This window comes from Vombatus ursinus, unplaced genomic scaffold, assembly GCF_900497805.2.
Source record: "Vombatus ursinus unplaced genomic scaffold, bare-nosed wombat genome assembly UNPS02014852.1, whole genome shotgun sequence".
Taxonomy (NCBI): Eukaryota; Metazoa; Chordata; class Mammalia; order Diprotodontia; family Vombatidae; genus Vombatus; species Vombatus ursinus.
In genome coordinates this window covers 9,500,677-9,527,891 of record NW_020954630.1, presented here as the reverse complement: position 1 = coordinate 9,527,891, position 27,215 = coordinate 9,500,677, and the positions used below count along the sequence as shown (strand labels likewise).

The 27,215-nt window shown below is 37.9% G+C and overlaps 1 protein-coding gene across 1 annotated transcript in view; it reads left to right on the top strand.

Annotated features, from left to right (window-relative positions):
- PTPRN2 (protein tyrosine phosphatase, receptor type N2) overlaps window positions 1–27,215 on the top strand; it is a 1,506,109-nt gene that overhangs the window by 1,394,329 nt on the left and 84,565 nt on the right. The window contains exon 15 of the mRNA XM_027841109.1: window positions 9,352–9,499. Within this exon, the coding sequence (XP_027696910.1) occupies window positions 9,352–9,499 (148 nt within the window). The remainder of the gene's footprint in view (window positions 1–9,351; window positions 9,500–27,215) is intronic.

The following is a 27,215-nucleotide window of genomic DNA, read 5'->3' as shown; positions in this document are numbered from 1 at the left end:
TATTGTGTTCGTGCAAAATACTCTTTCACTTGCTGGGAATATATAAGGGTAGGTGCGAAGGATTAGGCCTGTGATGACATACAGTATATAGCGTGGTGAACTACTAGGTGAGGCTACTCCTTCTGGTGCAAGTCTGCCCCTTCTTTGAGACTTAGAGTATTAGAGAAAAGTTGTCTTGAGCATTGAGAAGTGAAGTAATTTGTCTGAGGTCACATAGCCAGTATATCTTGGGCAGAACTTCCTGACATAAGGGCTAGCTTTCCATCTACTATGGCACCCTGCCTTTAGGGATGCATAGAGGTATAAAAAACAGTCAATCTTCTGATGGAGAAGACAGACAGACAAATAGATGTGTATGTATATAGGTATATGTAGGTATCATATACACACATATATACCTACATATGCATACATATACTTATATATAATCGATAATGGAGAGAGAACATGATATAGAAAAAGAAAAGTTGCAATATAAGGTTGCTTGTGCCAAGTGCTAAATGAATGGTGAAAGCAATAATTATTATAAGATAATGAGAGATCAAGCAACGTGGTATAGAAAGAGGAAACAGGGATCGAGTTGGTCTTCAAAGATGCATAGGGACTTAAATGAAAGGGGAATGTCAGGCCTTGGCTGGAAAATATAATATCGCCTCTCAGTCTTCATGTTCTTTTCAGATGAAATAGCCTAATCTTTCTAGCCTACACCATCACTTTACTGATTTCAGTTGTCTTTCTCCATGTTTTTGGAGACACATCTTGGCCTTGTGAATGGACTTCACAGTTAGGAAGGCTTAATTTCCGTTCTGACCTCTGACATTTGCTAACTACATAACCTGACAAAAAATCATTTTTCCTTTCTGATCTTCAATTTCCCTATCCTTAAAATGGGAAAAATAATCTCTAGCTTACTGTTGTGGGTTTTAAATGAGATAATTTATATGCAGCACTTTACAAATTTCCAAACGCTACATAATTGCCAGTTGTTATTTCTAGCACCATTGTGCCTTCCTTGACTAAGCAGCACGGAGTCTTATGGCAAAGGCACATGGCGTATTAAATGCTGTAGCTGTGGGATCATCTTCTAGGTTGCCCATTCTTTGAGGTTTTTCATGGAATGTTCATGGAAGCTGAATATAGTGGATTATATTGTAACCTGTGTCCTATAATCAAAGTTGTAACTGTGGTGAAATGAATGGAATTTCACTCCCAGGGGCTCCAATATTAAGGGAAGAGGGAAGGAAGATTTTTCTCTCCCTGGAAATCTGAGTCCATTGTCTACACATGGTCTTCCATCATACTTTTTTTTCCCCCATTTTCCCCATTTTCCTCACTCCCTCACCCAGGCTAGGGAGGACCCTTCTGAAGCACACCTTTACCCTCAATTCTCATGAAGATGCTGGCCTATCTTAGGGATGGGCCACCCCTTTCTCAAAATGATTTCACTACTAGTTGGAATGTTCTGACCACCCCTATCCCACAACTCTCACCTTTGAAGTTCTGCTGTCTACTGTCTATCTCACCCCAAATTTTATCTAGGGAGTGAAAAAAATTGCTCACTATATCTCACCATTAAGTCAGTTGGGAAGCCCAAAAAGGACCTGTAGTATCTGAGTTTATAACTTTAATATTTTTTTATCTCTCCCCTACTTTATTTCTACAATTTTTTCTGAATGTCCAGACTATTCGTGGAATAAATGCTAATTACCACCAACACAAAACTGTATTTGCTTGATGCTCATGTACTCTGATTATTTAATGTAATTATCAAGTTATAGTTATGAGGTATGTCAAAGGGAGGATGTTTAGTTGTTGATAAGAAAAATATCATCAAGTGTATGGAGAAAGGCACTTGAAAAAAATTTTTTTAACTATGTTACTTTTCTAAAGTGCCCTAAAAGGTCAGTATGTAATAAATTTAGCTTTCCAAATCTCCTAAATTCACTTCACCTTATCTCCCAAGGGCTTTAAAAGAAGGAATCCGGAATCTACTGAAACTGAGTCGTCTCACTACTTTTAGGGAAATATATATTGCAATTATCACTGTTATCATTTTACTTGTATTAAATTCTCCCCATGACCCATGTGCTACATGGACCACATGAAAGATGTCCTCTCTGGTCTTGAGGAACTTCCATCCTTTGTCTGGGGTGCAAAATGCCTTCATCCAAAAGCCATGAAAGAGGAAGGGCTGTGAAAATGTAGACGGAGGAAATTAAATCATTTTAATATAATAAATGACATTTCATAAAAATGCTAATCGACAAATATGGAGCAGATCAAATTGACAGGAGCAGAGCAGGATAAGCAACAAGCCTACTGGTGCCATACATGCTGAGAGAATGAAATTTTTATCTGAATTTTAATATAATAAATTATATCTTTAGATTATTTAATTCTTAGTGGAGAAAATAATATCGAGATCTGCCCTCCCTAGATGCCCCAGCCCCTACTCCAAGCTAACACTTGCTTATTAGATTCTGGCTTGTCTTTCTTGCAACATATTTGGAAATTCAAGCATACTTGCAGGATAATTTCACTTCACATAGTTAAGATAAATGTGGAAATTTAAATGACTGCCGCTTATAGGAATTAAGATAATATCCAATCCCCCTTCCACAGACTATATTTGAGATTAGATTAAACCTGCCATGGTTCATCATTTTAGAATTGCTCATGTCATATTGAATGGAATGTATTCATTCATGATGGATTTGGTAAAGGAAGTGTTTTTTTTTTTTCCCAAAGAGTTCTGACCTAAAAAAAGATGTTTTGCTATAAACAGTTCTGACTTCGCTTACAAGATGGTGTGTTAACAGAAACTGAGAATAATAACTAGCAAAATACAGTGAAATTGGAAATAGTAACTAGTGAGTTCTATCAGTATAGTTAAGGCTAGAGAAGTTAGTATTTTCATAATATTTAAATGTTATGTTACACAAAAATACTTTCTCCCATATTGGGACAACAGCAATATAAAAATGAGTATTTGATATATAATCAATTACTGTCTCTTATCACATATATTCCTGCCAAATAATAACAATAATAATAATTCCCATTTATATGACCCTCTAAAATTTGTAGAGAGGGATTTGGGTTTCTAGTGATAAAACATTGCAGGTGTTTTGGGAATTTGCCTCCTCCTCCTTTGTCTTTATCTTTACCTTCTCCTCCAATCCCTAGGCCATTCAGACCCTATGGAAGGGGTGACATGACTGTTTATACCATTTGGGTGACATAGGAGTCAACAATTCTAATTCTTCCAGTTACATAAAGGCCCATCAGGCCTCACCATCTGTCTGTCATTGCCATTAAGGTCCTCTGGAACTTGCCATCAGTCCTGCCCCTGCCCTCTTAAGACTTCTGGATCTTTCCATCTACCCTACAGATGAACTATTTTACGTATTATCTCCCCAAACTTCTTGAGACCAAGGACTATCTTGCTTTTTCTATTTCTATTCCTCAATGTTAAGCACACTGTTAATGCTTAATTTTTTTCATTCATTTCAAAACAGATAAGCTTCTGGAAAGCAAACAGAATGTGTTTATTTGAAGTGAGGTGATAGAATTCAGGGACTGAAAAGAAAGAGAAAGCTTTTTCACACCATTCAGTTTCTTTTAATTTGTTCACTTGAAAACAACTGGTATAGTCCTATTATGGACTTGAATGTTATAATTCTAATATTCAGAGAGATGGAAGGATCGAAGGAGAAAATCTAAGGAAATGATTCCATATTTAGTTACCTCTTACTCATGTGTATCCTTAAATTAATTGATTAATTCAACAAACATTTATAAATACCTATTGCCTGCACAGCACTATTAGCTTCTGAGAAAGATATAAATATTGGAAAAGACACTAGGGCTGCCCTCACAGAGTTTATAGTCCAGTAGGGAATCACAACATAAAAATAAATAATGATAATATCACTTGGGTATAATACACATTACATATGTATATTAGAGAGTTGTAAAACAAAAAGATACATGGCATCCTGCTGCAATCAGCAAGTCTTTAAGGAGCGGCATTTGAGTTAACTTTAAAAGATGTATTGGGATATAACAATGAAAGGGAAGAAAGTTGTTCTGAGCACAATGTGAACAGAAGTTTGAAGAAGGTGAGGTAGGTAAAGTAAACAGAGGCAGAAGGATGCATGGCCTGTTTGGAGGGCAGAAAGACAAGTCCAGTTTGGACTTCTGAAAACACAGGAAATTGTAAGAAATAAGCAATCAGGATGAGAAGGCAGGGCAGCACTAGATTGTGGAAGGCCTAGAATGCCAGGCAAATAAGTTTGTGTTTCATTTAGGAGTCAGTTACTCTGTTGAGTATCTGTACCTATGTCCCAGGGTTGTTGTGAAAATCCAGTAAGATAAGATTTCTAAAGCACTTAGCTCAGTGCCTGGGACATAGGAGGTACTTAAAAATATTTATTCCCTTCCATTCCATACCTACAGAGTACCAGGGGCTTTGGAAAATTTTTACAAGTTATAAATCAAGCATTGTCCCAAGAGACCTTCCAATCACAGATAATTAAAACACCAAAAACTCATCTGAGATTCACTGTCTTCTCTTCAAAACCTTTTCTAAGTTTTGTCATGGTGCCACAAAATTGTCTAAATGGTCAGCCAGTTAGGAAAGATGTTAATAAGTAGCAAATTGTTCAAATATCAATGAGGAGGAAGAAATTCACTCAGATAAACCACAGAAATATCAACCATCTAATCAACAAGGCTTTGTTAAGTGTTTAGTGTGTTCTGGACACTGTACTAAGCATTGGTGCTTAAAAAAAAAAAGCCAAAATAGTCTTGCCCCCAGAAAGTCTCCATTCTAATTGGAGAGTCTATATTTACATAAATAGTTCCATGTGAGACACATACACAGGAGAGAAAGATACTCTTAAGGGAAGAAGCATGAATAGCTGTGAATACTGGAAAAGATTTCCTGCAGAAAGTATGTTTAAAACTGAGTTTTGAAGGAAACCAGGGATCCTTGGAGGCAGAGGTAAGGAGCCAGGGTATCCGGTGCATAGAAAGTAGCCTATATGAAATCACAGAGATGGGAGATGAAGGATCTGATTTAGAGAGCATGGAATAGGGGGATGGAAGGGAGTAATGTCTGAGAACACTGGAAAGACAGCCGTTTCTGAAAAGCTCTAAATGCCAAACAGAGGAGTTTATTTTTGATCCTAGAGAAAGGGTTCTTACTTAACCTGGGGTCTGTGAACTTGTTTTTAAAATAATTGGATAACTATATTTCAATATCTTGGTTTCCTTTTGTAATGCTATACATTTTATTTGATGCATTTAAAAATATTATCTGAGGGAAGGTCCATAGGCTTCATTAGACTGTCAAAGGAAGCAGCTAAGTGGCTCAGTAGATAGAATGCTAGGCCTGAGTTAGGAAGACCTAAGTTCAAATCCAGCCTCAGACACTTACCAACTGTGTGACCATTGACAAGTCACTTACTTAGTCTCTGTTTGCCTTAACCCACTGAAGAAGGAAATGGCCAACCACTCCAGTATGTTTGCCAAGAAAACCCCATGAACAATATTGGCGTGCTTATGGTCCACAAGGTCATGAAAGCTCAGACACAACTGAACAACAACAAACACTGTCAAAGAAGTCCATGACACAAAAAGTCGTATCCTAAAGGTATTAGGGAGTCAATGGAGTTTCTTGAATGGGGAAGATAATATGGTTAATCTCTTCACTTCACAAAAATCACTTTCACAACTATGTGGAGTATGAGCATAGGGAGAGATTTGAGGCAAGAAGAACAATTAACAAGACTCTTGCAACAGTCCAAAGCTAAGAGGGGATGGGACTGAAGTAGGATAATGGCCACATGGATGAAGAAAAGGGGGTGTATATGAGAGACGTTGTGGAGAAAGAAATGGCAAGATGTGATAGGGAGTTGAGGATGACCCTAAGGTTGTGAGCTTGCGTGACTGGAAGGAGGATCGTGACAGAATAGAGAAGTTCTGAAAAGGAAAAGGTTTGGGTCTTTTTTTGTTTTTTTAATGTGCTCCAATCTGGGCATGCAGAGTTTGAAATGCCTACTAAATATTTGGGAGGTGAATGCAGGAAGTCCTTCCACCCCCTCCCTAAAAGATTTCAAGGTATTAGATTACATTTTCTAAAAATGTTAGTAGAAGAAATCATAGTTTCTATGCAGATTAGAATAAGTACATTTGGGGAGAGGGGGAAGCACGAATTCTCATTTTACTGTGTGAATGTATTGCAAAATATGCAAACAAAAAAAAAGTCTGAGTAACAGGGCATTCGTTCCAAGAAGAATAACATTTCCTTTGGGGCCGGTGATGCAGGCATGTTTTGTACTTTGAAATGCTTTCCCTTAGAAGAACGGTTGTTTCACTACTGAACAGATCGATGAGAGAAAAGTGGATTGCGCTTGTAGGCACAGTAGTCTTTGTTGATGGCAAAATGTTCAAAGGGCTTTTGTCTCCTTTTGCCTACATCTGATTATTTACTTCTGATAGTCAAAAAACCAGAAAAATTAAGATAGGAACAGCTGAGGGTCAAAATATTTGGTTTCTTTTTTTTTTTTTTAATGCTTCAAACTGTTAAACATTTTGCACAAGTCAGGGCAGCCAAGTACCTTCAATGTCTCACACCCAATAGATTTAGAAAAATGTGCCAATTAAAAGAAAAATGTCTTCTGTGCAAACAGAAAATGGGAAAGAGGGGAAGCCCCATGAGAAGAATGGTCAAAGCTACCCAGAATATTAATTAAGATATATGATGACTGTTGTTTTCATCCGAGCAGTCATTGGGCAGTAAACAGATTCCCAAACACCTGTCTAATCCCAACACGCTCCTACGGGCCGTAATGGCTGGGTTCATTTTTTCATTGTCTGTGTAAATTCTTTAATACACGTCTGAGGAATGGTCTTAGGGCCATCAGGATAATTAGTAAGAAGCTGATATAGTGAATTAAGGAACAGTATGCACATCTCTTTTTTTTTAATTGACGAATGGTTCCTTTGGAAAAGTGAACAAATCCAAGGCCTGGCAGTTTGTGAAGCTTGTAGACTGAGCCTCTTTGTGATGATTGACTTAAAAGCTTGAAACCTGTGCCAAAGTTTTGTATAAAGGACACAGTGGTCTCTGCCGTCTGTGAGATGTTTTGAGGTACGTAGCTGACTTGGTGGTTTGGTCAGAAAAGGGATTTTTACAGTAAACAAAATGCATGCTTATGATTTTATTTTTTGAGGGAAATATTTCCAGGGAATCACTTACAGGGTAGTAGCTATTAGGCAATTTGTAGTTCTCTTAAAAAGAAAAAAGAAAAAAGAAAATGGAAGGTTTCCTGCAAAGTCTTTATCTGTAAAGATGCTATCTAGTGGCTTTTCTTGCCCTTTTGGGGTTTATTAGGAGAAATGCTGCTTGGCTGAAATGTAGCTATTTATCTCTGACTCCTAGGTCCTTTTATGTGAGATAATTGTTTCAAACTATTATTTACCCCTTTGATTTTGATTCAGACTTTTATATACATAAATATATACATATACACATACACATGCAAATAGTTATGGTTGACAATAAAGGGTAAGTTGCTATTTTATTTTTTTAAAGTAGAGCCCTTGTATGTGAATTTAGAAGTGAGTGAGGAATAATAATAATAATGATAATAATGGCTAACATATTATATATGTATATATATATATGTACTGTGTGTATTGCGTTAAGGCTTGCAGAGTACTTTACAAATATTATCTAATTTTATTCTCACAATAATCCTGGGAGATACTATTAGTATCCACATTTTACAAATGAAGAAACTGAGGCAAAGGTTAAGAAACTTGCTCAAGATCCTGCAGTGGGTAAATATCTGAGGTAGGATCTGAACTCAGGTCTTCCTGACTCTAAGGCCAGTGTTCTATCCACTGCAACATCTATCCGCCTCTCTAATATTGTTTTATATTACGTTATCAAGAGCAGCTAGGTGGCACAGTGAATAGAGTGCTGGATCTGGGATTAGGAAGACTGAAGTTAAAATCTGACCTCAAGGGGGCAGCTAGGTGGCGCAGTGGATAGAGCACCGGCCCTGGAGTCAGGAGAACCTGAGTTCAAATCCGACCTCAGACTAGACATTTGACACTAGCTGTGTGACCCTGGGCAAGTCACTTAACCCCAATTGCTAAAACAAACAAACAAACGAAAAAAATCTGACCTCAGATATTTACTAGCTGTGTGACCCTGGGCAAGTCATTTAATCCTGTTCGACTCAGTTTCCTCATCTGTAAAGTGAATTGGAGAATAAATGACAAACCATTCCAGTATCTTTGCTAAGAAAATCCCAAATGGAGTCGCACAAAGAGTCAGACACGACTGAAATGACTGTACAACAGCAGCATTACATTGTCCGTCACCGTGGACCAGTGATCAGAATATCAGCCTGCCAAGTACTCCCCAGAGAATAAAAGTCAAATTTTACAACCTGGCATTCAGAGTTCTTCGTACTCTGGCCCCAGCATAAGTTTTCATCTTGTCCAGTTAGTTTTTAATCTCTGGTTGTGCCCCTACACTAAAACACTCCAAGCTTATTTCTGATTGGGGTAGTACGGTAGAATAAACAATTAATTTAGAACCAAATGTCCTGGGTTCAAATCCCAAGTGTGCTACTTAATACCTATGTGACCCTGGGCAAGTCACCTGGCTCATCTGACCCCACTTTGTCACCTACAAAACGAGGGGGTGAACCAGATGACCTGAAAGGTCCTTTCCAGTTCTAAATCTATGCTCTTCTGAGCCTATGATCCTTCTTACCAGCATCCAAATCTTACCCAGCTTTCAAGACCCAGCTCAAATCCTGCCTTAGGGAATTCAGTGAGACCTTCCCCTGACCACTTAAGCCCACATTAATCTCCCCTTTCTCTGAACTACTGTAACCCTTATTATCTATGCCACTCATTTAGCACTTAATCGTATACTGCCTTAAGTAATTAACTTCTTCACTTGTGCATGTCTTGTCTATAGAATAAAATCCTAAAGGGGAAAAGACCTCAGCCTGTATTCCTTTTGTAATTCTTTCCCTCTCCTTCTCCCCTACCAGCTGAACTACCTTATCCCTCTTGTAGGTCCTTGTCTGATGCTTCCTGAATGGCAGAATTGTGGAAAATTTAGCCGAGTTTGATACACTTGGTTTAGCATCTGTGATTTTCATAGTGGGCATTGGGCAAGGCAATTGATGTCATTCAGACAGCTAAGTGAGTTATGGGCTTTGCCTCTAATATGTTGATACTGCTTGCCCCTGCAATACCTGCAACGTCAGGCCAACTTTAATAGAGAAGTCTCTTCCTGATTCCTGTATCTTTTCATTTTAGTCCTACATGGAAGATCACTTGAAGAATAAGAACCGACTGGAGAAAGAGTGGGAAGCACTCTGTGCCTATCAGGCTGAACCCAACACATCTCTGGTAGCCCAGAAGGAAGAGAATGTGCAGAAGAATCGTTCTCTTGCCGTGCTGACATGTAAGTATGCTTTCACGTGAATTACTGATGTTTTGTTTTTATGGAACTTTTATTGGTCAAGGACAGTGATGAGGCTAAGTGGTGTAGTCGGAAGTTAGGGGTCACATTGCATGGAATACTGGATCTAGAGTCATGAAGATGTGAGTTTGAATCCTGCCTCAGACACTAGCTGTGTGCTGCTGGGCAAGTCACTTAACCTCTCTAGTATTGCCTCAGTTTCCTCATCTGTAAAAATGGAGATAACAATAGCACCTCCCTCCCACGGTTGTTATGAGGATCAGAAGGGATAACATATGTAAACCACTTTGCAGATCTCAAAGTGCTATGTAAACGCTAGTTATTATTATGAATATCAATATACTCAAGTCATAAATGCTCTGGTTTCTTTTCAGTTTTGTGTGTGGAAGGTGAACAAAGATAAACAACAGAATTAGATGGGAAAGATAGACAGGAAGACAAATAGACAGACAGATAGAAAGGAAGGATCGGATGATTACAGTTTTAGCAGCATTCCCAGATTCATCAAATATAGTAAAATACTCGTTTTGCCAACTTCTGCTTTATTTGTGAAAAGCGCCATTCTGCTGCACAGAATCTGAAGGCAGTATGTGAATCAATATTCATTGCAATTTCACGTGAAGAAGCAATAATAATGGTCATTCGGTAACGGGAGCTCTGCCTCAGCTTGTGTAGGGCCAATCCGGTGCCCATCCAATATAAAAACACCAGCAGTTTGTAATTAGGGGGCCATTCACTAGATATTGAAGTCCAGTGAAGGAGTCCCTATAGGTTCTGTTGGAAACAGTACTTGGTATTTTCTAGTACCTTAGATGCTGGCTGTCCTTAACTGTTAAGCTTGCAATGAATTGGAAGCCTGAAGATGATCAGCATTTATGCCTCAAAAAAAAAAAAAAAGCTGCCTCATTTTGCTTTAAAGGTAGCAACTTGAGGGAATGATGGACTGTGTGAACTCAAATCCCAAATGGAGCAGATGACTGTAATACTTTTTTTCTTACAAGATCAGTCCAACGACCATAGCATAACCTGGGTTTTTTTTTCCCCATAAGAAGCTAGAGGGCTTTGTAAAATAACTCTGAAAATAAAAGCTAGTCATGATGCAAGGCACTTGATGTCTCTGAGCCCATTTTCTCTTCTGTAAAATGGGAATCATAGTTGTCATATTTCCAGACTCTCAGGTAAGCCCCTAAATTAAGTATTTTATATAACGCTATTAGGCACTGTCAATACTAGCCTCCAAAATGTTGCCTACAGAATAAAGGCCAAATTTTACAGGCTGGCTTGTTCAATTTTCCATAATTGTGATCTTACTTGTAAGGAGAGATAGCATAATGCAAGGCCAAAAGCACTGGTTTGGGATTCAAAGGACTTGGATTCAAATCCCACCTGCATCACTAACTGTGGCCTGGGACAAGTCACAGCTTCTTTGGGGCTATGTTCCTCATCCGCAAAAGGTGGTCTCTAAAGTCCCCTTCCAGCTCTAAATCTACAATTCTATAATCCTAATACCGATTTGACAGTCGTACTTGAAAGAAAACATTTTTTATATCAGGAAGAACCACTGATATTTTGTAAACTATAAAGTATTATCTACTATCATCCTCGGTTCTTTGATTGAGATCACGTAAAGAACACAGAAAGACTAGCCAATCAATCATAAAGTATTTATTGAGCACCTATTTTGTATGAAACTTGGGCACTGAGAAGGATAGAAAAAAGAATAGGATATAATCTTTGCACTTAAGAACCTTTCAGTCTAGGTAAAGGAAAGAAGCTCTAACCACACAACAAAAATCAAATAAATGGAGCAAGAGATCAGAATCTTAGAAACAATACCCTACAACAGAGATGTCAAATATGCTGTGTATGCTGCATGTAGCCCTCCACACTTCCAAGTGCAGCCAGAGCCAAATTGAAATGTCATTGGGAAATATTTAACAAAGTAACTAAAAATATAATAGAACATAGATAAATGTTATATGTGGTTTTGTAGGTCAATATTTGAGTTTGACATCACTGCTCCACAGGTTAATGTGCGAGGTGGTTGGGAAAAGTAAGACTAGATTCTGAGTCCACCAGAAGAGAGAACAGGATTCAGAAGGACTGGCTTACTGTTTTTATCACATAAACCCAGATTAAGTTCTTCATAGATGAAACCATGGCCATGTTGGTCCTCCACATATCACCCATTCCCATCTTTACTTTCCTACAAATTTCCTCAAAAGTCTCATTGCCCAAGTCCACTTTATATCCCTTGATGAAAGATATTGCAAACAATATACCAGGTGAATGGCGGTGCTCAGACTCTTGGTGACTTAGCCAAATTTCTGTAGGGATAATTATATCCTCCTTTTCTTGAGTCCCCACTACAATTTGTCTGGATATAATCAACTTTATTGTTCAGGATCAAAAAGGACTAGCTCTATAATGAAGTTGTAAAATGTTGAAGAGTTTTACCCAACAGGTGGTTATACTTCACTAAAAACTCCATTGATTTTATTACAAATAAGAGGAAGGGTGTACTTAATACAAGTTATAATTGTAATTAGTACACACCACCTTCTCAGCTTCCACATTTTTTAGAAGTGTTGCCACTATGATTCCATTTTCCCAAGCTAGAAACTAGAAGTCAGCTATGAGTCTGTCTTCTGTCTCCTATAGCCAATATTTCATTAAGCCCTATTGTCTCTTTCCTTGAAAACTCTCAATTTCCCCCCATTATCCATTCATTGTCACTATTCTAGCCCAGAACCTCATCTTTTTTGTTCAGTCATTTCAGTTGTGTCTAACTCTTTGTGACTACATTTGGGATTTTCTCAACACAGACACTGGGTAGTTTGCCATTTCCTTTTCCAGCTCATTTTACAGATGAGGAAACTGAGGCAACAGGGATAAGTAACTTGCCCAGGATCATACAGCTAGTAAGTATCTGAAGCCAAATTTGAATTCATGTGTACCGGAGTCTAGGCCCAGTGCTCTATCTACTGTGCCACCTAACTGCCCTAGGACCTCATTATCTCACATAGAGATAAGTTGTAGGAATGCCTCCTAACTAGTTTCTCTGACTGTAATTTCCTATTTAATACTACCAGACTAGCCTTCTTAAAATATTGCTTTCATCTTGTCATTCGACTGCTAAAGAACTGACCATGGCTCCCTATGGTTTGCTATATCAAATAAATATGTGACTCATCCTTTTAAAATCTTTAGCATACAACATACTGTGTATGACTTGCAAAGGGTAATGTTTTAAAATAATGTATATGCATACATATGTATGTGTTTGCTTATGTGTATCTATTCTGAATCATCATTATGCAGTAGAATTTAGTGTTGACATGGATCTTCTGGGTCTTATCAAAAGTGCTCAATTTACAAAAGTGTTCAAGTATTTCATTATAAGACAGTTTCACCTAGAAAGAATTTCTATAGCATATACTCCCAAGGTTAGATTTAAAGCCAAATTTAAGGTAGGAATTCCTAACTTGGGGTTCATGAACTTGTTTTTAAAAAAGATGTTACCATAACTGAATTTCAATATAATTGGTTTCCTCCGTAATCATAGGTATTTTATTTTGTGCATTTAAAAAACATTGCTCTGAAAAGGGGACCCATAGATATGACCGACCTCAAAGGGGTCTGTGACCCAATAAAGGTGGAAAACCCCTTGGTTTAAGCATTCTAATTGGAAGTCTTAAAGTGTGTTATATACAGCACATACAAAGTTACCCCTGTGGTGGAGAGTTGACCCTGGGTTCTTGAAGACTGTTCTGTTTCTATCAGAAGCTCTCAGAGATTCCACCAGACTGAAGAGGCTTTGGGTACATCCAAGCAGCAGATTGAATCTGCTTCCTGAGGACCAGCCTACCTTAGATTAGAAAGCCTCATCACCAGTGTCCACTCTGTGATAAATTTTTGGGTCATGGTTGTCCATGAATCAGTGAAAAATACAAAGTGGTTCTCAGTTCTGTGTGGCACCCAGAAAAGGAGCAGGAAAGGGGGCATAGGGTGCTAGGAGTCACAAAATGTTTGGACCATCTATACACTTTAAATAAGCTGCTGATTCTTTAAATGGGAGGTTCATGTCCAATGCCTCATGAGGGGACATGCTTCTAGAAGAACAGAATTGCTTTGGTCTCAACATTCTCACTTTAAATGAAACCAGAAGAAAGTGGCTGAAGGAAAGGATTTCTCACAGGTTTCCCTTGAAGATACAGATAATGGAGTTGGGGAAGTTGGATTTATCCCACGCACCCACAGGCAAAAGAAACATCATTTCATGAGATATTTCATTATCTCATATTGCCGTTTTAAAGATAATAAGTATTTGGGGAAAAACACGAAAATGTTTTTTTTCAAGCTTATTCATCAAAATCTATTGTAGAGAATAAAAAGAAATTCTACAAAGAACTTAATAAGATCCTCCAAATTAAATCAACATATACTTTGATGCCTAATGACTTCAATGCAAAGGTGGGAATTATTAGAAATAAATGAGAAAATATGGATCAGTAATTGATAAACTAAGCAGAAATCTCATGTCTCCGTATCAGAATAGTTCCTTTGAGAAAAGAATCAGAACATTATAGACATGTTGAATACTAAATAATGTCACCAGAAATTAAATTGATTCTATCTTAATGGACAGGAAATAGCTCATTATTGATGGAGCACTAAATAAGTGTCTCAGGCAGAATTTGAACTCAAGACTTCCTTTCTCCAGACCCTGTGCTCTATTCCTGCACCACCTATCTGTCTCTATAAGCAAAAACTTAACTTATTTGCTAGACAGAGAGATGTGGTCAAAGGTGACACTAGTTTAGAAGTCATTTGTAAAATCTAATGGAAAAGAATGGTGGAAGATTAAGGGCAGTGTTACTTAATAAAACAGAAATATGACACAGTGTCAAACCCGCTTAAAGAAAACTTTATGAAACTCTCAATTAAGCAGTTACACCAAAGGCATTTAAGTATGAAAATAAAAGCAGACAATACAGAGAGAAAAAAATAAAAAGATCAACAAAGATTTTTATAATAAGCTTTTTTTCCCCATCAAGGACCATAAAGCCCTCACTCTTGGACTCTGGCTTTACAGATGTGTTCATAAAGGAGATAGAAATGGCACTAGGGAGAACAAAGATGAAGAAAGCAGCTGGGTAGGACCAACAATACAAAGAGAAGATCTAGGAAGGAGGTGATGCAATTATCAGTGTTGAGTAATGGATTCACCAAGTATCTAAAGGAAGGAAAGAAACCAAAAACATGTTAAAAAATAAATTTCAGACCTTATTAATTACAGAAAAGGGTGACTGAGAGAACATAATCAATTTTTGACCTGCATGCTTACTTTCTTGCCTTTATAAATTTCTGAGAATAATATATGTGTGAATATATGTGTATATATGTATATGTATATGTACATATAAATGTATGTATATATGTATGTATATCCTATCCTTCAATGAGCATGTCAGTAGGGAATAAGAAGGTTTAGCAAATTACATCTTTATTCTCACACAATTGACTGAAAAATATAGAGAATACAACTTCCCTACTATGCTCAATTTTGATTTATTACAAGAAAGCTTTTAATTCAGTAAAGCAAAAAGGTACCTTGAAGGCTTCTTTCCAACAAGGTATCTTCCATCCATTTTTCAAATTTATTCAAGATTCCTTGAAAGACAAAACATCAGAGATAATCTTGTCCTATGATCATTAATATCAAGTGAGGCAAAAAAAAAAAAATAGAGATATGTTCACCAACAGTTTTTGTAATTGTCATGGAGAAAATAGAGTATAGTCCAAATTAAATAGAGATTTCCCATGTAGAGTAAGCTCTTTCAGGTGTTCCTGTTGCCAAATGGCATATTGTTTATTGTATCAAGTCCCAGAACATTGCAGACCCTCTCCTAGAACTGCAGTGATTCAAAAGAGTTTGGTCTAACAATGTACACAGGAAAAAACATATGGATGAAAAAGTCAGCCAGCAAACATTTATTAAGTCCCAACTCTGTTCCAGGCATTGTACCAAGCTCTGGGGTTGTGAAGAAAGGCAAAAGATGGCCCCTGCTCTCAAGGAGCTCACAGTCTAATGAAGAAGACAACTTGAAAACAAGACAAGTACATGCTGAGTATGAGTAGGTTGCAATACGTACTAAATAAAGAGCTACAAATAAGAACCAGAATAATGGATATCATCAATGTATGATGGAAAAACAAGACTGATTGGTTTTGAAATGAGAGCAATAACTAGTGGGCAGGCATTTTGTTCCTCTGATATCCATGAAGGGTCAGGAGAAAGATGAGAAGTTTCCTAGGACCTCAGGTGGATCCCCTGTGGTAAACTTGTGGGAAGACGTAGACAAGAGTCCCACAGGATGGGCAAGCATTGGTTGGCTTAAAGTCACATCATTAGAGGAAATATTCACATCAATGACACCATAGATCCATTTGAATATGTGGGTTAAATATAGCGTCATTTATGAGCAATATCTCTATTTTTCATAAGAGAGGTTGAGTTATTTTCCTTCTTAGGTTACAGGGGTCTGTTACATGGACTCATAGAATAAACAGATTAAAGACAAAAGAATTCAAAAAAAAAACTTAGCCATTTTGTTTTTTAAGACAAAAATAAAATGGTACACATATCTCCCAAACAATTTGTGTGAAACTCTAATAAATATAACTGATAGGGTTGATACATAATAGAAGCATGAAGAGAGTGAGAGATCACCTCATTGCCTTTCATGAGTTCAAGTCACCTGACCCAGTTGAAGTACGTCTTAAGATACTTGAAGAAGTGGCTGATGTGATGACTGAGTCATTGTTAGTGATCTTTAAAAGATCACAGAAAATGGAAGAGCTAGTGACAGATTGGAAAGGGGGCAAATGTCTTGTTTTTTTGTTTTTGGAAGAGAATGGAGAAAAGAGACTATAGGCCAATAAGCTTGACTTTGATTCATAGTAAACTTCTAGAACATATTATTAAAATGATATTTAATGAACACTTAGAAAAGTACGCAGTAGAGCCAGAGAGCTAGCTTGAGTTTGACAAGAATAGGTCATCCATTCTAAGTGTGTTGCCTTTCTTGACAAGGTTACTAAACTGGAAGATTAGGGAAATGAAGTAGATAGAGTTTATCTAGAGTTTAGCAAAGCATTTGATCAATTTCTCATGCTGTTCTTGTAGAAAATATGGCACTGTGTGACTATATGGTAATACAATTTATTAGATTTAGAACTGGTTAAATGGCTATACCTGAAGAATAGTCATTAATGATTGGTGTCAACTTGGAAGTCTAGTCATTAATGATTGATGTCAACTTGGACATCTTCAATGTGTTTAGAGGGAATTTTTTTTTCATTAACAAAACAGGTTATTATCAAGAACAAGCTAAAGTGGTAGGAAAGAGAGACACAAGGATGAAATTCAGACTTGGACTTCTCTACCCAAAGAGTCAGTTAACAGAAAGGGTTTTATACACACAAAGGGAACAAAATACTATCAGTTAAATCAATTTACAGCTTGCTGAGGGACCAAGAACAATCCATCTTCAAAGGAAAGAAATATCAAAGAGGGTACAACTATATTTCCCGAAACTATTTCATATTCTTTTTATGAGCAAGGTCTTACATAGTTAAGACAAAGAGCCTCCTAGCATTTTGACTTCTTAAGGCCACCTGCTGCCTCCCCAAGGTAATACCAACTATCCAATTAAGAATAAGACCTTTTTATATATTTATCAAAATGAATACCTCAGGAATTTGTCCTTGACTTGGTACTGTTTGACATTTTTATTTGGAATTTGGATAAAAGCATAGATGGTATAGTTATCAGATATGTGGATGACACAGAATCAAGGATAACTAATGCACTGGATGACAGAACCAGGATTCAACAGGATCTCAAAAGGACAGAACATTAGGCTGAATCTAACCAAGAGGAAATTGTATAGTGATAAATGAAAAATGTCACAAAGGTTCAAAAAATCAACTTCCCAAATATAAAGTGGGGGAGGCAGTGCTAGGCAGAAGCTCATAGGAAAAAGATCATCAACATGAATCCACAGTGTGATATGGCAACCAAGATCTGGAAGGAGTGTAGTGGAAGCAGGGAGGAGGGAAAGAGGAAGAAAAGGGGAAATGCTAGCTGTTTTCAACTGTTTGAAAAAGGATGTCATGTGTTCTGCCTAGCCTAAGAAGATAGAATTAAGATCAATGGGTAGAAGTTGCTACAAATTAATTGAGGTTTAATGGTGGGGAAATTTTCCTAATAAATAGCTCTAGAGCTATCTAAAAGTGGAATGGGCTGCCTTGAGAAGAATCTCTCTGTTGAAGTCTTAAAAGAAAGCCAGGATGGGCACTTTTCAAGTATATTTTAGAGGGGATCTCTTTTTTTCAGGCATATTTTGGACTAGATAGACCTCTGAGGTCTCTGAGAACCCTGAAATCTTGTAATTCTGTGATCACAGATTTAGAACTGGTTCAGTTCAGTTGTTTTTCAGTCATGTCCAACTCTTCTTGACTCCATTTGTTTTTTTGTTTTATTTTGTTTTTTGTGTTTTTGGCAAAGATACTAGAGTACTTTGCCATTCTCTTTTCCAGCTCATTTTCCAGCTAAGGAAACTGAAGCAGACAGGGTTAAGTGACTTGCCCAGGGTCACACAGCTAGTAAATGTCTGAGGCTGGATTTGAACTCAGAAAGATGAGTCTTCCTGACTCCAGTCCCTGTACTCCAACCATGGTGCCACCTAGCTGCCCCTTGTGTGGATAAAATGTCTTATCCACACATTTCCCCCTACAACATGATATTTATTTATGTCTTTTCTAAGACCCATATTGCCTTTTTACAATCATAGAAATATGGATTCCGCCTCTTGGACACCTGACCTATTAAGTTGAGAGTCAAAGTTGGTCCAGGGCTCAAAGGTTTACTAATCTTGTCATATTTATTCAGTAGGTTAAACTAGAAAGAATTTTGCTACTCCCTTTTGAGTCTTGATATGCATTCAAATTTCATTACAGAATATATAAAAATTTTAGAAAAGAGAATCTAGGACTTTAATAAATAACACATATAATGTAAACACATGTACATATATTATAATAAGTAGTATTTATAGAGTGCTTTAAAATTTGCCAAGCTTGTTACATAAGATCCTCACAGCAGTCCTTTGAGATAGATACTATTATTATCCCCATTTTACAGATGAGAATACCAAAGCTAGGAGAGGTTAAGTGATTTGCTAGTGATTGCATGACAAGTAAGTATTAGAGGTGGAATTTGAACCCAAGACTTAATTCTAAATCCAACACTCTATACACTATACATATAACATGCACATATATGATGTATATGTGTAATTACGTATGCATAGATGTATGTGAATGTATGTGTGCATGCATTTGCATGAGAGACACAATTAACATACATGTATTAACAGTATACTATGTGTTGTTCACAAGTAATTGAAATAAAATTAAGTGTAAAAAATAAGAGTGCACTATGTGCCAGGTACTGTGCTGTGTTGGGAATACAAAGAAAGGCAAAAATAGTCCCTGCCCTTAGGAAGCTTATGTCCTAAAGGAGGAGATGATACGTAAAATACATACAAGATGTATACAGAGTAGACGGAAGGGAATTTGAGAGAGAACACTAGCTGCTAAGGGAACTGGGAAAGGAATCCTGTAGAAGGTGGGATTTAAAATGAATCTTGAAGGAAGCTGGGGAAACTAAAAGGGGGAGAAAAGAAGGAAAAGCATTTCAGGCATGGGGGATGGCCAGGGAAAGCGACAGAATCAGGAGATGATGAGTCATGGTCACGGAACTATCAATGGTCTAATCTAGTTGGATTATGGCACGTGGAGGGGAGGAGAAGATAAGAAGACTAGAAAGGTAGGTAGGGGCCAGGTTTTGCAAAGCTTTGAATGCCAAACAGTAGCGTGGTAGTTAGGGAGTCAGCCTCAGAACTATGAAGTCCTGTGTTTAAGTTCCTCTTGTAACATATACTGTCTGTCCTCTAAGCAGAGAAGGTTCCTATGTGCCCTAGTAATGGAAGTTTCCTTGCTGGACATTCCCTGTACCAATGAAATCAAAGGTTCGGTCTCTATCCCTAAATAGATTTGCATATTAAATGCCTTCCTATTTTTGTTATTGTTCAGTCATGACCTACTCATTGTGACCCCATTTGGGGTTTTCTTGGCAAAGGTAGTAGAGTGGTTTGCCATTTCCTTCTCTAGTATCTCCTTATGCTGAAGATCATGTGCAAAGTCCAGCAGACATTGCAGTGAAGTTCCTTGAACCTTATGACCTACTGCTTTTGAATTCAAAGTTTTTAACTCAGCAAGAATTTAGGGGAGGAAGTATGACTCAGTAGAAAAATCTGTGACCTTGGAGGCATGGGACTTGAGTTCTAACCCCTGTTCTACCAGTTGGTACTTTAGAACCTTAGTCAGTAAAGCAGTATGCATTTATTAAGGAAGGCACTGTGCTGGCATCTGGACATACAGATTCAAAGAATGAAACAATCCCTCCTCTCATGGAGTTTATAGTCTAATAGTAAGCTACTCAGATTCTCTAGGCCCCCGTTTCCTCATCTGTGAAGTGAGAGAGTTGTAGTAAGTAATCACTAGGCTCCTTTTCATGTCCAAATCTCCAATCCTTATTAGTGACTACTGTTGGCAGAGTACTTTGCCAGGTGCTTGGAGAAGATATAAAGGTTAGCTATGACATCATCCTTGACTTCATTAGGATTTACAGACTAGTAGGGGAATATATCATGGGCCCAAATAACTATGTTCTTCACTATTGCATGAACTATAATTTCTTTGGTATAGTTATTCCATTCAGAGAATTCCTTTTTTTTAATTTATGCCTTAGTAGATTATCTTCATAAATTGCTGCGGCTAAAAATTCATCACCCAGATGGCAAACTTCTTTTGAAGAGCCTCTGAACTCAGTTAAACTTGGCCTTGGATAATAACAATAACAACAACAACAATCATTGTCATCATATGTATATATTGCTTTAAGGTTTACAAAACGCTTTAGAATCACAACAGCCTTTTGAAGTAGATAGCGTATTTTACAGATGAAGAAACAGAGGCTCAGAGAGAATAAATGACTTATCCAGGGTCCAAAGGGAGCTTGTCCAGGTCAACCAAAACCACCCTTAATGACCAACACTCTCTTAATTGGTAAATCATTGGACTTTTTCTCAGTCCTCATCTCCTCGACTTCTCTTTAGCTTTTTATACTGTCCAACTGTCCCCTCTTTCTAGATCTTCTTCTCTCAGCTCTCTCCTGCTCCCTATCGAACTATTCCTTCTAAATCCTCTTTGCTGTATGTTTATCTATCTCCCATCCACTAAATATGGGCATTCCCTAAGGCTCTGTCCTGGATCCTCTTCTTATGTATCTCTACACTCTCAGTGATCTCATCTGCTCCGATATATTCAATTCTTCACCTTTATGCAAATGACTCTACATATCCAGCTTTAATCTCTCTCTCTCTCTCTCTCTCTCTCTCTCTCTCTCTTTCTACCCTCCTTCCTCCCTCCCTCCCTCCCTTCACATGTACTGAAATTCCACTAATTAGAAATCCATTTGTGGATAGTAAGCATCTTCTAAAACTGCAAATACTTTTAGGATGATTAGGGACTGTTAGACATATACATAGAAATGTGAATTAATCTAATAGACTCCTTTTCCTCCTAACACCTTTTTCAGGTCAGCTTCACTGAGGAAATGAGAGTTGTGACTTGGAGGATAAGGAGCTGGTCATTTCAAAGTATAGGACACTTGAGAAGTTGGGGAAGCCAGAGTGGAATGCTGTGCTATTGTATTTGGGAGGGGCGGGGCAGGGGTTCCAGGATAGCAAAAGGACAGTGGTGTGTGAGGTAAGGCACACTAGAAATTAGAAAGGGGTACAGAAAAGGGAGAGGAAGGATGCCAAAGATAAGCTTTTATCTGTTTTTCAAAATTTCTCCTAGAGTCAACTCTGTTAAAAAAAAAAAAAAGAAAGTCTTCCCCTTATTTTTCTCCATTTCTCTAATATATCACATAGGTCCTACTAGTTCAAACTAATACTGAAGTTTAACTCTTGTTTCAACCTCCGTTAGAGTCCTACCATGCTGTGTTGCCATAATGACAATGATTATCCTAGTTTCTTAAAGGACCTTCTGACAGAATGCAAGCTCTGACTGATGCCACCAGTACAGAAGGGCCTTGAGTACAGACTCAAGTATCATTGTAATTTGAAGGCTAGCAAAATCTAATTTGGGGGAGGCGTCCCACTATGCTGGCCCCAAGGTGATTATTTTTTTTTGTCCACAGCATCCCTTGAAGACCATCTATTAATTCATGAGGGCATTGAATCTTCATCCTGAAGACAGTGTACAGTAGTTTGGTTGTCTTACAGTTACAGTATATTCATATAGATTAATTTTTATATATTAGTTTTTAATTTAAATTTTAAAATAAATTAATTATATTAAATAGTAATAATATGATCCTGTCATTTTTAAGCATGTTTCACATTTCTACAGAGAAATGAACTCCAAGTTCCAAACAAATGAATTGCTAAGGAAAGTTTTGGAGTGCAATAATTAGGGACTGCCAATACTTGCTTTACATAAGGTTCTCTAAAGGCTATACTAGGGCAAGCTGGGCAGCACACTGGATAGGCGCTGAGCCGGGAGTCAGGAAGACTTCACTTTCTGAGTTCAAATCTGGCCTCAGACACTTGATGGCCCTGGGCAGGTCACTTAACCCTATCTGTCTCATTTCCTCATCTGTAAAATGAGCTGGAAGGGAAATGCCAAACTATTTCAGTATCATTGCCAAGAAATCCCCAAAAAGGGACACAACGAGTCAGACTTGACTGAAAAACTACTGAAAAAAAAGGGCAGCTTCTTCCAGATAAACACTCACTTTAAAAACTTTCTTCAGACTTTAAGCAGATTAATATAATAGAAAGAACCTTGAGTAGAGAGGTGTAATCCTACCCCTTCCATAACTGGCTGTTTAACTTTGAGCAAATCCTTTAATCTCTTCAGGCCTCAGTTTCTGCCTCTGTAAAATTAGGTTGAATTAAATTATTTCTAAGGTTCCTTCTGACTCTTAATATTACCTGACTCTTATGACTCATTGTTCATGGGTTGGAATGTCTTTCTTCATTTGTTTCTGAGTCTTCCAAAGACATCTTGATTTGTTTTTTAAATCACAAATATTGGTAGTTTCCCAACTAATAATTGAGAAATAGCCGAAGGACTCTTTCTCACAGTCCCTGTTTAACCTTTGAGCGAAAACCATGCTTGAGCCATGTTGTAGACTGAACTCTTTTAAGGTCAATCAGTCAGTACTCATCACTGCAGTTCCCATCATCACTGCAACTGCCATCACTGCAGCTCCCATCTCTGTTCTCCTTACCTTAGACTCTTAAAATCCTTGGTTTCTTTCAGGACTCAGGTCAAGGGCCAGCTTCTAAAGTGAGCCTTCCCTGAACACCCTATTTGTGCCGCCCTCCTTTCCTTCTCAATATGCCTTGGATGGTAATTGAATCTACAGTATTTTTTATTATATTTCTTTTGTTTATAGTTTTATATATATAGCTATAGGGCCCTGATTGAAGACAGAGCGTCCCAAAAGTTGCTTCTGTCTTCCAAGAGGCTAGCACATAGTGGGTGCTGAGTAAATACCTGTTGACTGATTGTATCTAAACTCAGCCTTGTTTGTGCCTTTACTTTTACTCAAGGAAGCTTACCTTATATAATGCTCAAGAATATTGCCAAGCTGACAATGCCATACAGACAATTTGTCTGCAGGTACAGTGTGGAAGTAGAAGTTTGTTACGTACGAGCTGTCCCAAAAGTATTAGTGCAAATTTAAGCTTTAATAACTTCAGAAGCGTACATGAATTTACATAAATTTATTTAGTATGTTATTTGACAATTTATTTATATTTCTTTTACATTTATTTAGTTTTGTAAATTTTGAATAATTTTGAATATAATATAATGTGACTCTCTGACATTGTGTGTTGGTTGTGTGATAGTTCCTGGATGACACTTTCTCAGATAGGTGGATGGGTAGAGGTCTTCTGGTTTGGCCACCTTGGTCACTTGATCTATCTCCATTACACCTTTTCTTGTGGGGTCATATCAAAACTGTTGTGTATGTACCAAAACCTTGTTCTTTGGATGAGCTGTGATTAAAAATGCAATATTTTCAATCACTGGAAAGCAGCTGATAAAAGTTTTTGCAAAGTTTGAAAGGCAACTAGAGTAATGCAGAGCATGATAGTGGTTACATTTAATTTTAATAAGTAACATCAGCATTTTAATATTTTTAATTCATAATTAACTTTTCAAATGATGGGAGTATTTTGTAAGTTTGTAGCATTTATACTTCTAAAGTTATGAAAGCTTAAAGATGAACTAAGACTTTTGAGCCCATGTAAGGGGCTAGGGGAGGCTGGACCTGTGGTTTCACTGCTATAGGGAACTCCTGGTTGAGGAAATTCTCTCCATTAGTGCAGATTGGCACTTTCTTTGCAACATAGTCTTAAGGAATTGCCAAGAGCATCAGTTCTTATACTGCTTGGCCTCAAGATTCTTCAAAGAGCTTTTAGTTACGTGGTTTATATCCATCAGCATTACCATAATAGAAATTTTAAAGTCTTAATATTGTTTTGAAAAAAGAGATAGAAAATACAACAATAGAAAAATGACAAAAGAAAAAAGAATTTTGACCTTGTGGACCTTCTGAAAGGGTCTCAGGGACCCCTTAGGGATCCCTGGACCAGACTTCGAGAACTGCTGGCCTAGAGCCCTGAGAGGTCAAAGTTAAAGAGTCTGTATATGTCAGAGGTAGGACATAAACCCAGGTTTTCATGGCTTTGAGAGTGGCTCTCTATCCATAATGTGTCTTGACATATATAATACTAACTTTAATAGATATTTGTGTAACACTCTATGGTTTGCAAAGTACTGCACATGCATTATGATCTTATGAGACAGGTACAATTATGCTTATTTTTTAGATGAAGAAACTGAGCCATAGAGAGATTGTCATTCTCCCAAGATCACCTCCCAAAAATGTCAGAGTATTGGTTCAGCCTGGGGAATGGCTTTTATATACAATTGTAAATTATATCATTTGTTGGGCTACAATTGGAGACGTGCAAGGACGGTATTAGTTCTGAGGAACAAAATGATAACTAATGGTTATTTTACCATCTGCCCATTCAATTTTTGGCTATAAAGCCTAGGAAAGATCCTTTAAAATACTTCATTGAACTCTGAAGGTGATTATAAAATCAGTACTTTCCATTTCCAGTTCCATGATCTATAAAGGTCCCTTGAACGTTAGGGACTAAGGAAGTTTTAGGATTTTAGATGAATGTCCTACATGAACTCTCTGGTACCTTTGATAACTAGTCTCATCCCCCCAATCCCCATCAGATAGAGTGAGCGTGCCATGATATTTAGGTCTTGTCTTGCTTCAGTAACTTCCTCTTAAGTTTAAAGATCCAATAAGTCATATAGAGGATATGAACTCCTTTAACCATTGTCGGTATTATTCATCTAATGATACAAGTTCGGATTTAACTAATGCTTATGAAATACCTATTATGTGCAGAGCACTATGCTAGGCATACAAAGATGAAAGATGAAGCTGTTCCTCTCCTCAAAGAGCTGTGTTCTGGGGGAAAGAGAAAGATAGAGATTCTGGAGGAGTAGAGGGAAGGAAACACACACAACGTGTCCACAGATGTATATAATATCAGATAGTAGGTGATAGGGACAAAGAAAAGATCCATACTGAGTGCTTGTCTAGGAAAATGTCTTGCATACTTTTTTCTTTCTACTATTAGTCATCTATTTATGTATATATGTTATATCTTCCCAAATAGGTTGTAACTCTTTGAGGTTAACAGCCATATCTAACACTTCTTTCTTGCCTGTTTATTGAGATATATGGGGTGTTCAGGGAGGACTAATACCTCTAGTTTGAGGATTCACGAAGCCTTTTTCAGAGATGCTCATCCGCCTTTGGTGTCTACCTGATCCACCCAACTCTCATCTGTGATTCCAAGAAACTGTAGTAGGAACAGCACCCAAACTATCTTTGCAGGTGGGTTTAACCAAATGGAGGGTAACTGACCTCAAACCCATTGGTGAGTTAGGGGGATGTTTACCCCTAAAATGTGAAGACTCCCCCAGCGGAATGGGCAGATGAGAAAAGTCTGTTTCATCAGCCATGAAGGGAGCTGAAGCAGATGCTGTGGAGTACTTGGAGCCTGGTCAGACATCAAAGACACCAAGGTCATCTGCTGCATCCTGGGCCATCTCCAGTCCTCTTGACTTTTTTCCTACCACTGGACTTCGATAACTCTGGAAGGAAGAGGCTGATGACTTTGTGTGATTCTGCCTCACTTAAACCCAATTCACGTGCAAGTCAAGACATCCCCCATCACCCACAATTTCCCCCATAGTGATGTCATTAGTCCGATTCAAAAATGAAGGACAAATAACAACAGCCTGTTTGCTATCAAAACACAGTGTTCTATATATAGGAATGTTTTATTCTCAAGCATTTCATAACCTTAACACTATATAAGTGTAAGTTTTCAACTTCACTTGCTACAAGGATGTTGGTGGCCAGCCATTTGCATCAGCTCCACGCTGACCTCATAATACAGTGCCTGATGCATGTGGCACAGCTGCTGAGGGACATTTGGCTGCAGTGGAAAGGAACACTGGACATGAAGTCAGGAGATCAGGGCTCCACTCCTGGCTCTGACTCCTTCTGGCTGGGTGACTTTGGGCAAATCCCTTCATCTTTCTGTGCTTAAGTGTACTTATCTGTTAAGACTGGACTAACAGTATTCCTATTGCCTCCCTCCCTCAGTAGTTGGAAAGAAAAACTACTGTAAATTTAAAGTATTATAGAAGTTAGAGCCATTATTACCAAATTAAACCACCTTATTACTGTGCACATTTCTTTATGTCTGTGGTATAATGGACTCAGAAGACGAGAATTCAAGACCTGGCTCTTCCTTTTACTTCCCAAGGTACATCCCAGCTTCTCTGATCCTCAGTTTATTCATTGGTTCAATGGGGATAATAAACCTTTCACTGTCTAGGATTGCTGTGAGTAAAGTACAGTGCTAGATTCATATGAACTTAGTATCACTACTAGCAGTTTACCTGTGTGTGCTAACAGGCCTAACAAGGTTAATAGATGAACAGCAAGCAGGCTTTCCCTAAGCTGGTGACTGGTGGTGGGTGATATTTTTAGGTCATGTCATTTGTTGCAGTTTTCTGTCCCCATCTGCCTAATATCTTTGTTCAAAAGGAACTCTGGCAAGAGCACTGAACTCCTCTGAGTGGGCTGTTAGGATGGTCCAGCATGCCACAGTTGAGTCTGTTTCAAGGAATCCATATAGTCTGCCCTACTTGTGGTTACCCTATTTAGTTCATAGCCCAGTAAAATGTTAATTCCTTAAAGGCATGGACTATCTCACTTTTTGTATTTGTATCTCCAGTGCCTACCACAGTGCTTGGCTTACAGTAGGAGCTTAATAAATGTTTTTTTTTTCCTTTCCATTGAGCTCCCACTCCCACATGTGTCTAATCCCATAGAATTTTGTTGTTCCTCAAGTGCTGGTAGATTTTCTATGCTCCAGGAATTCAT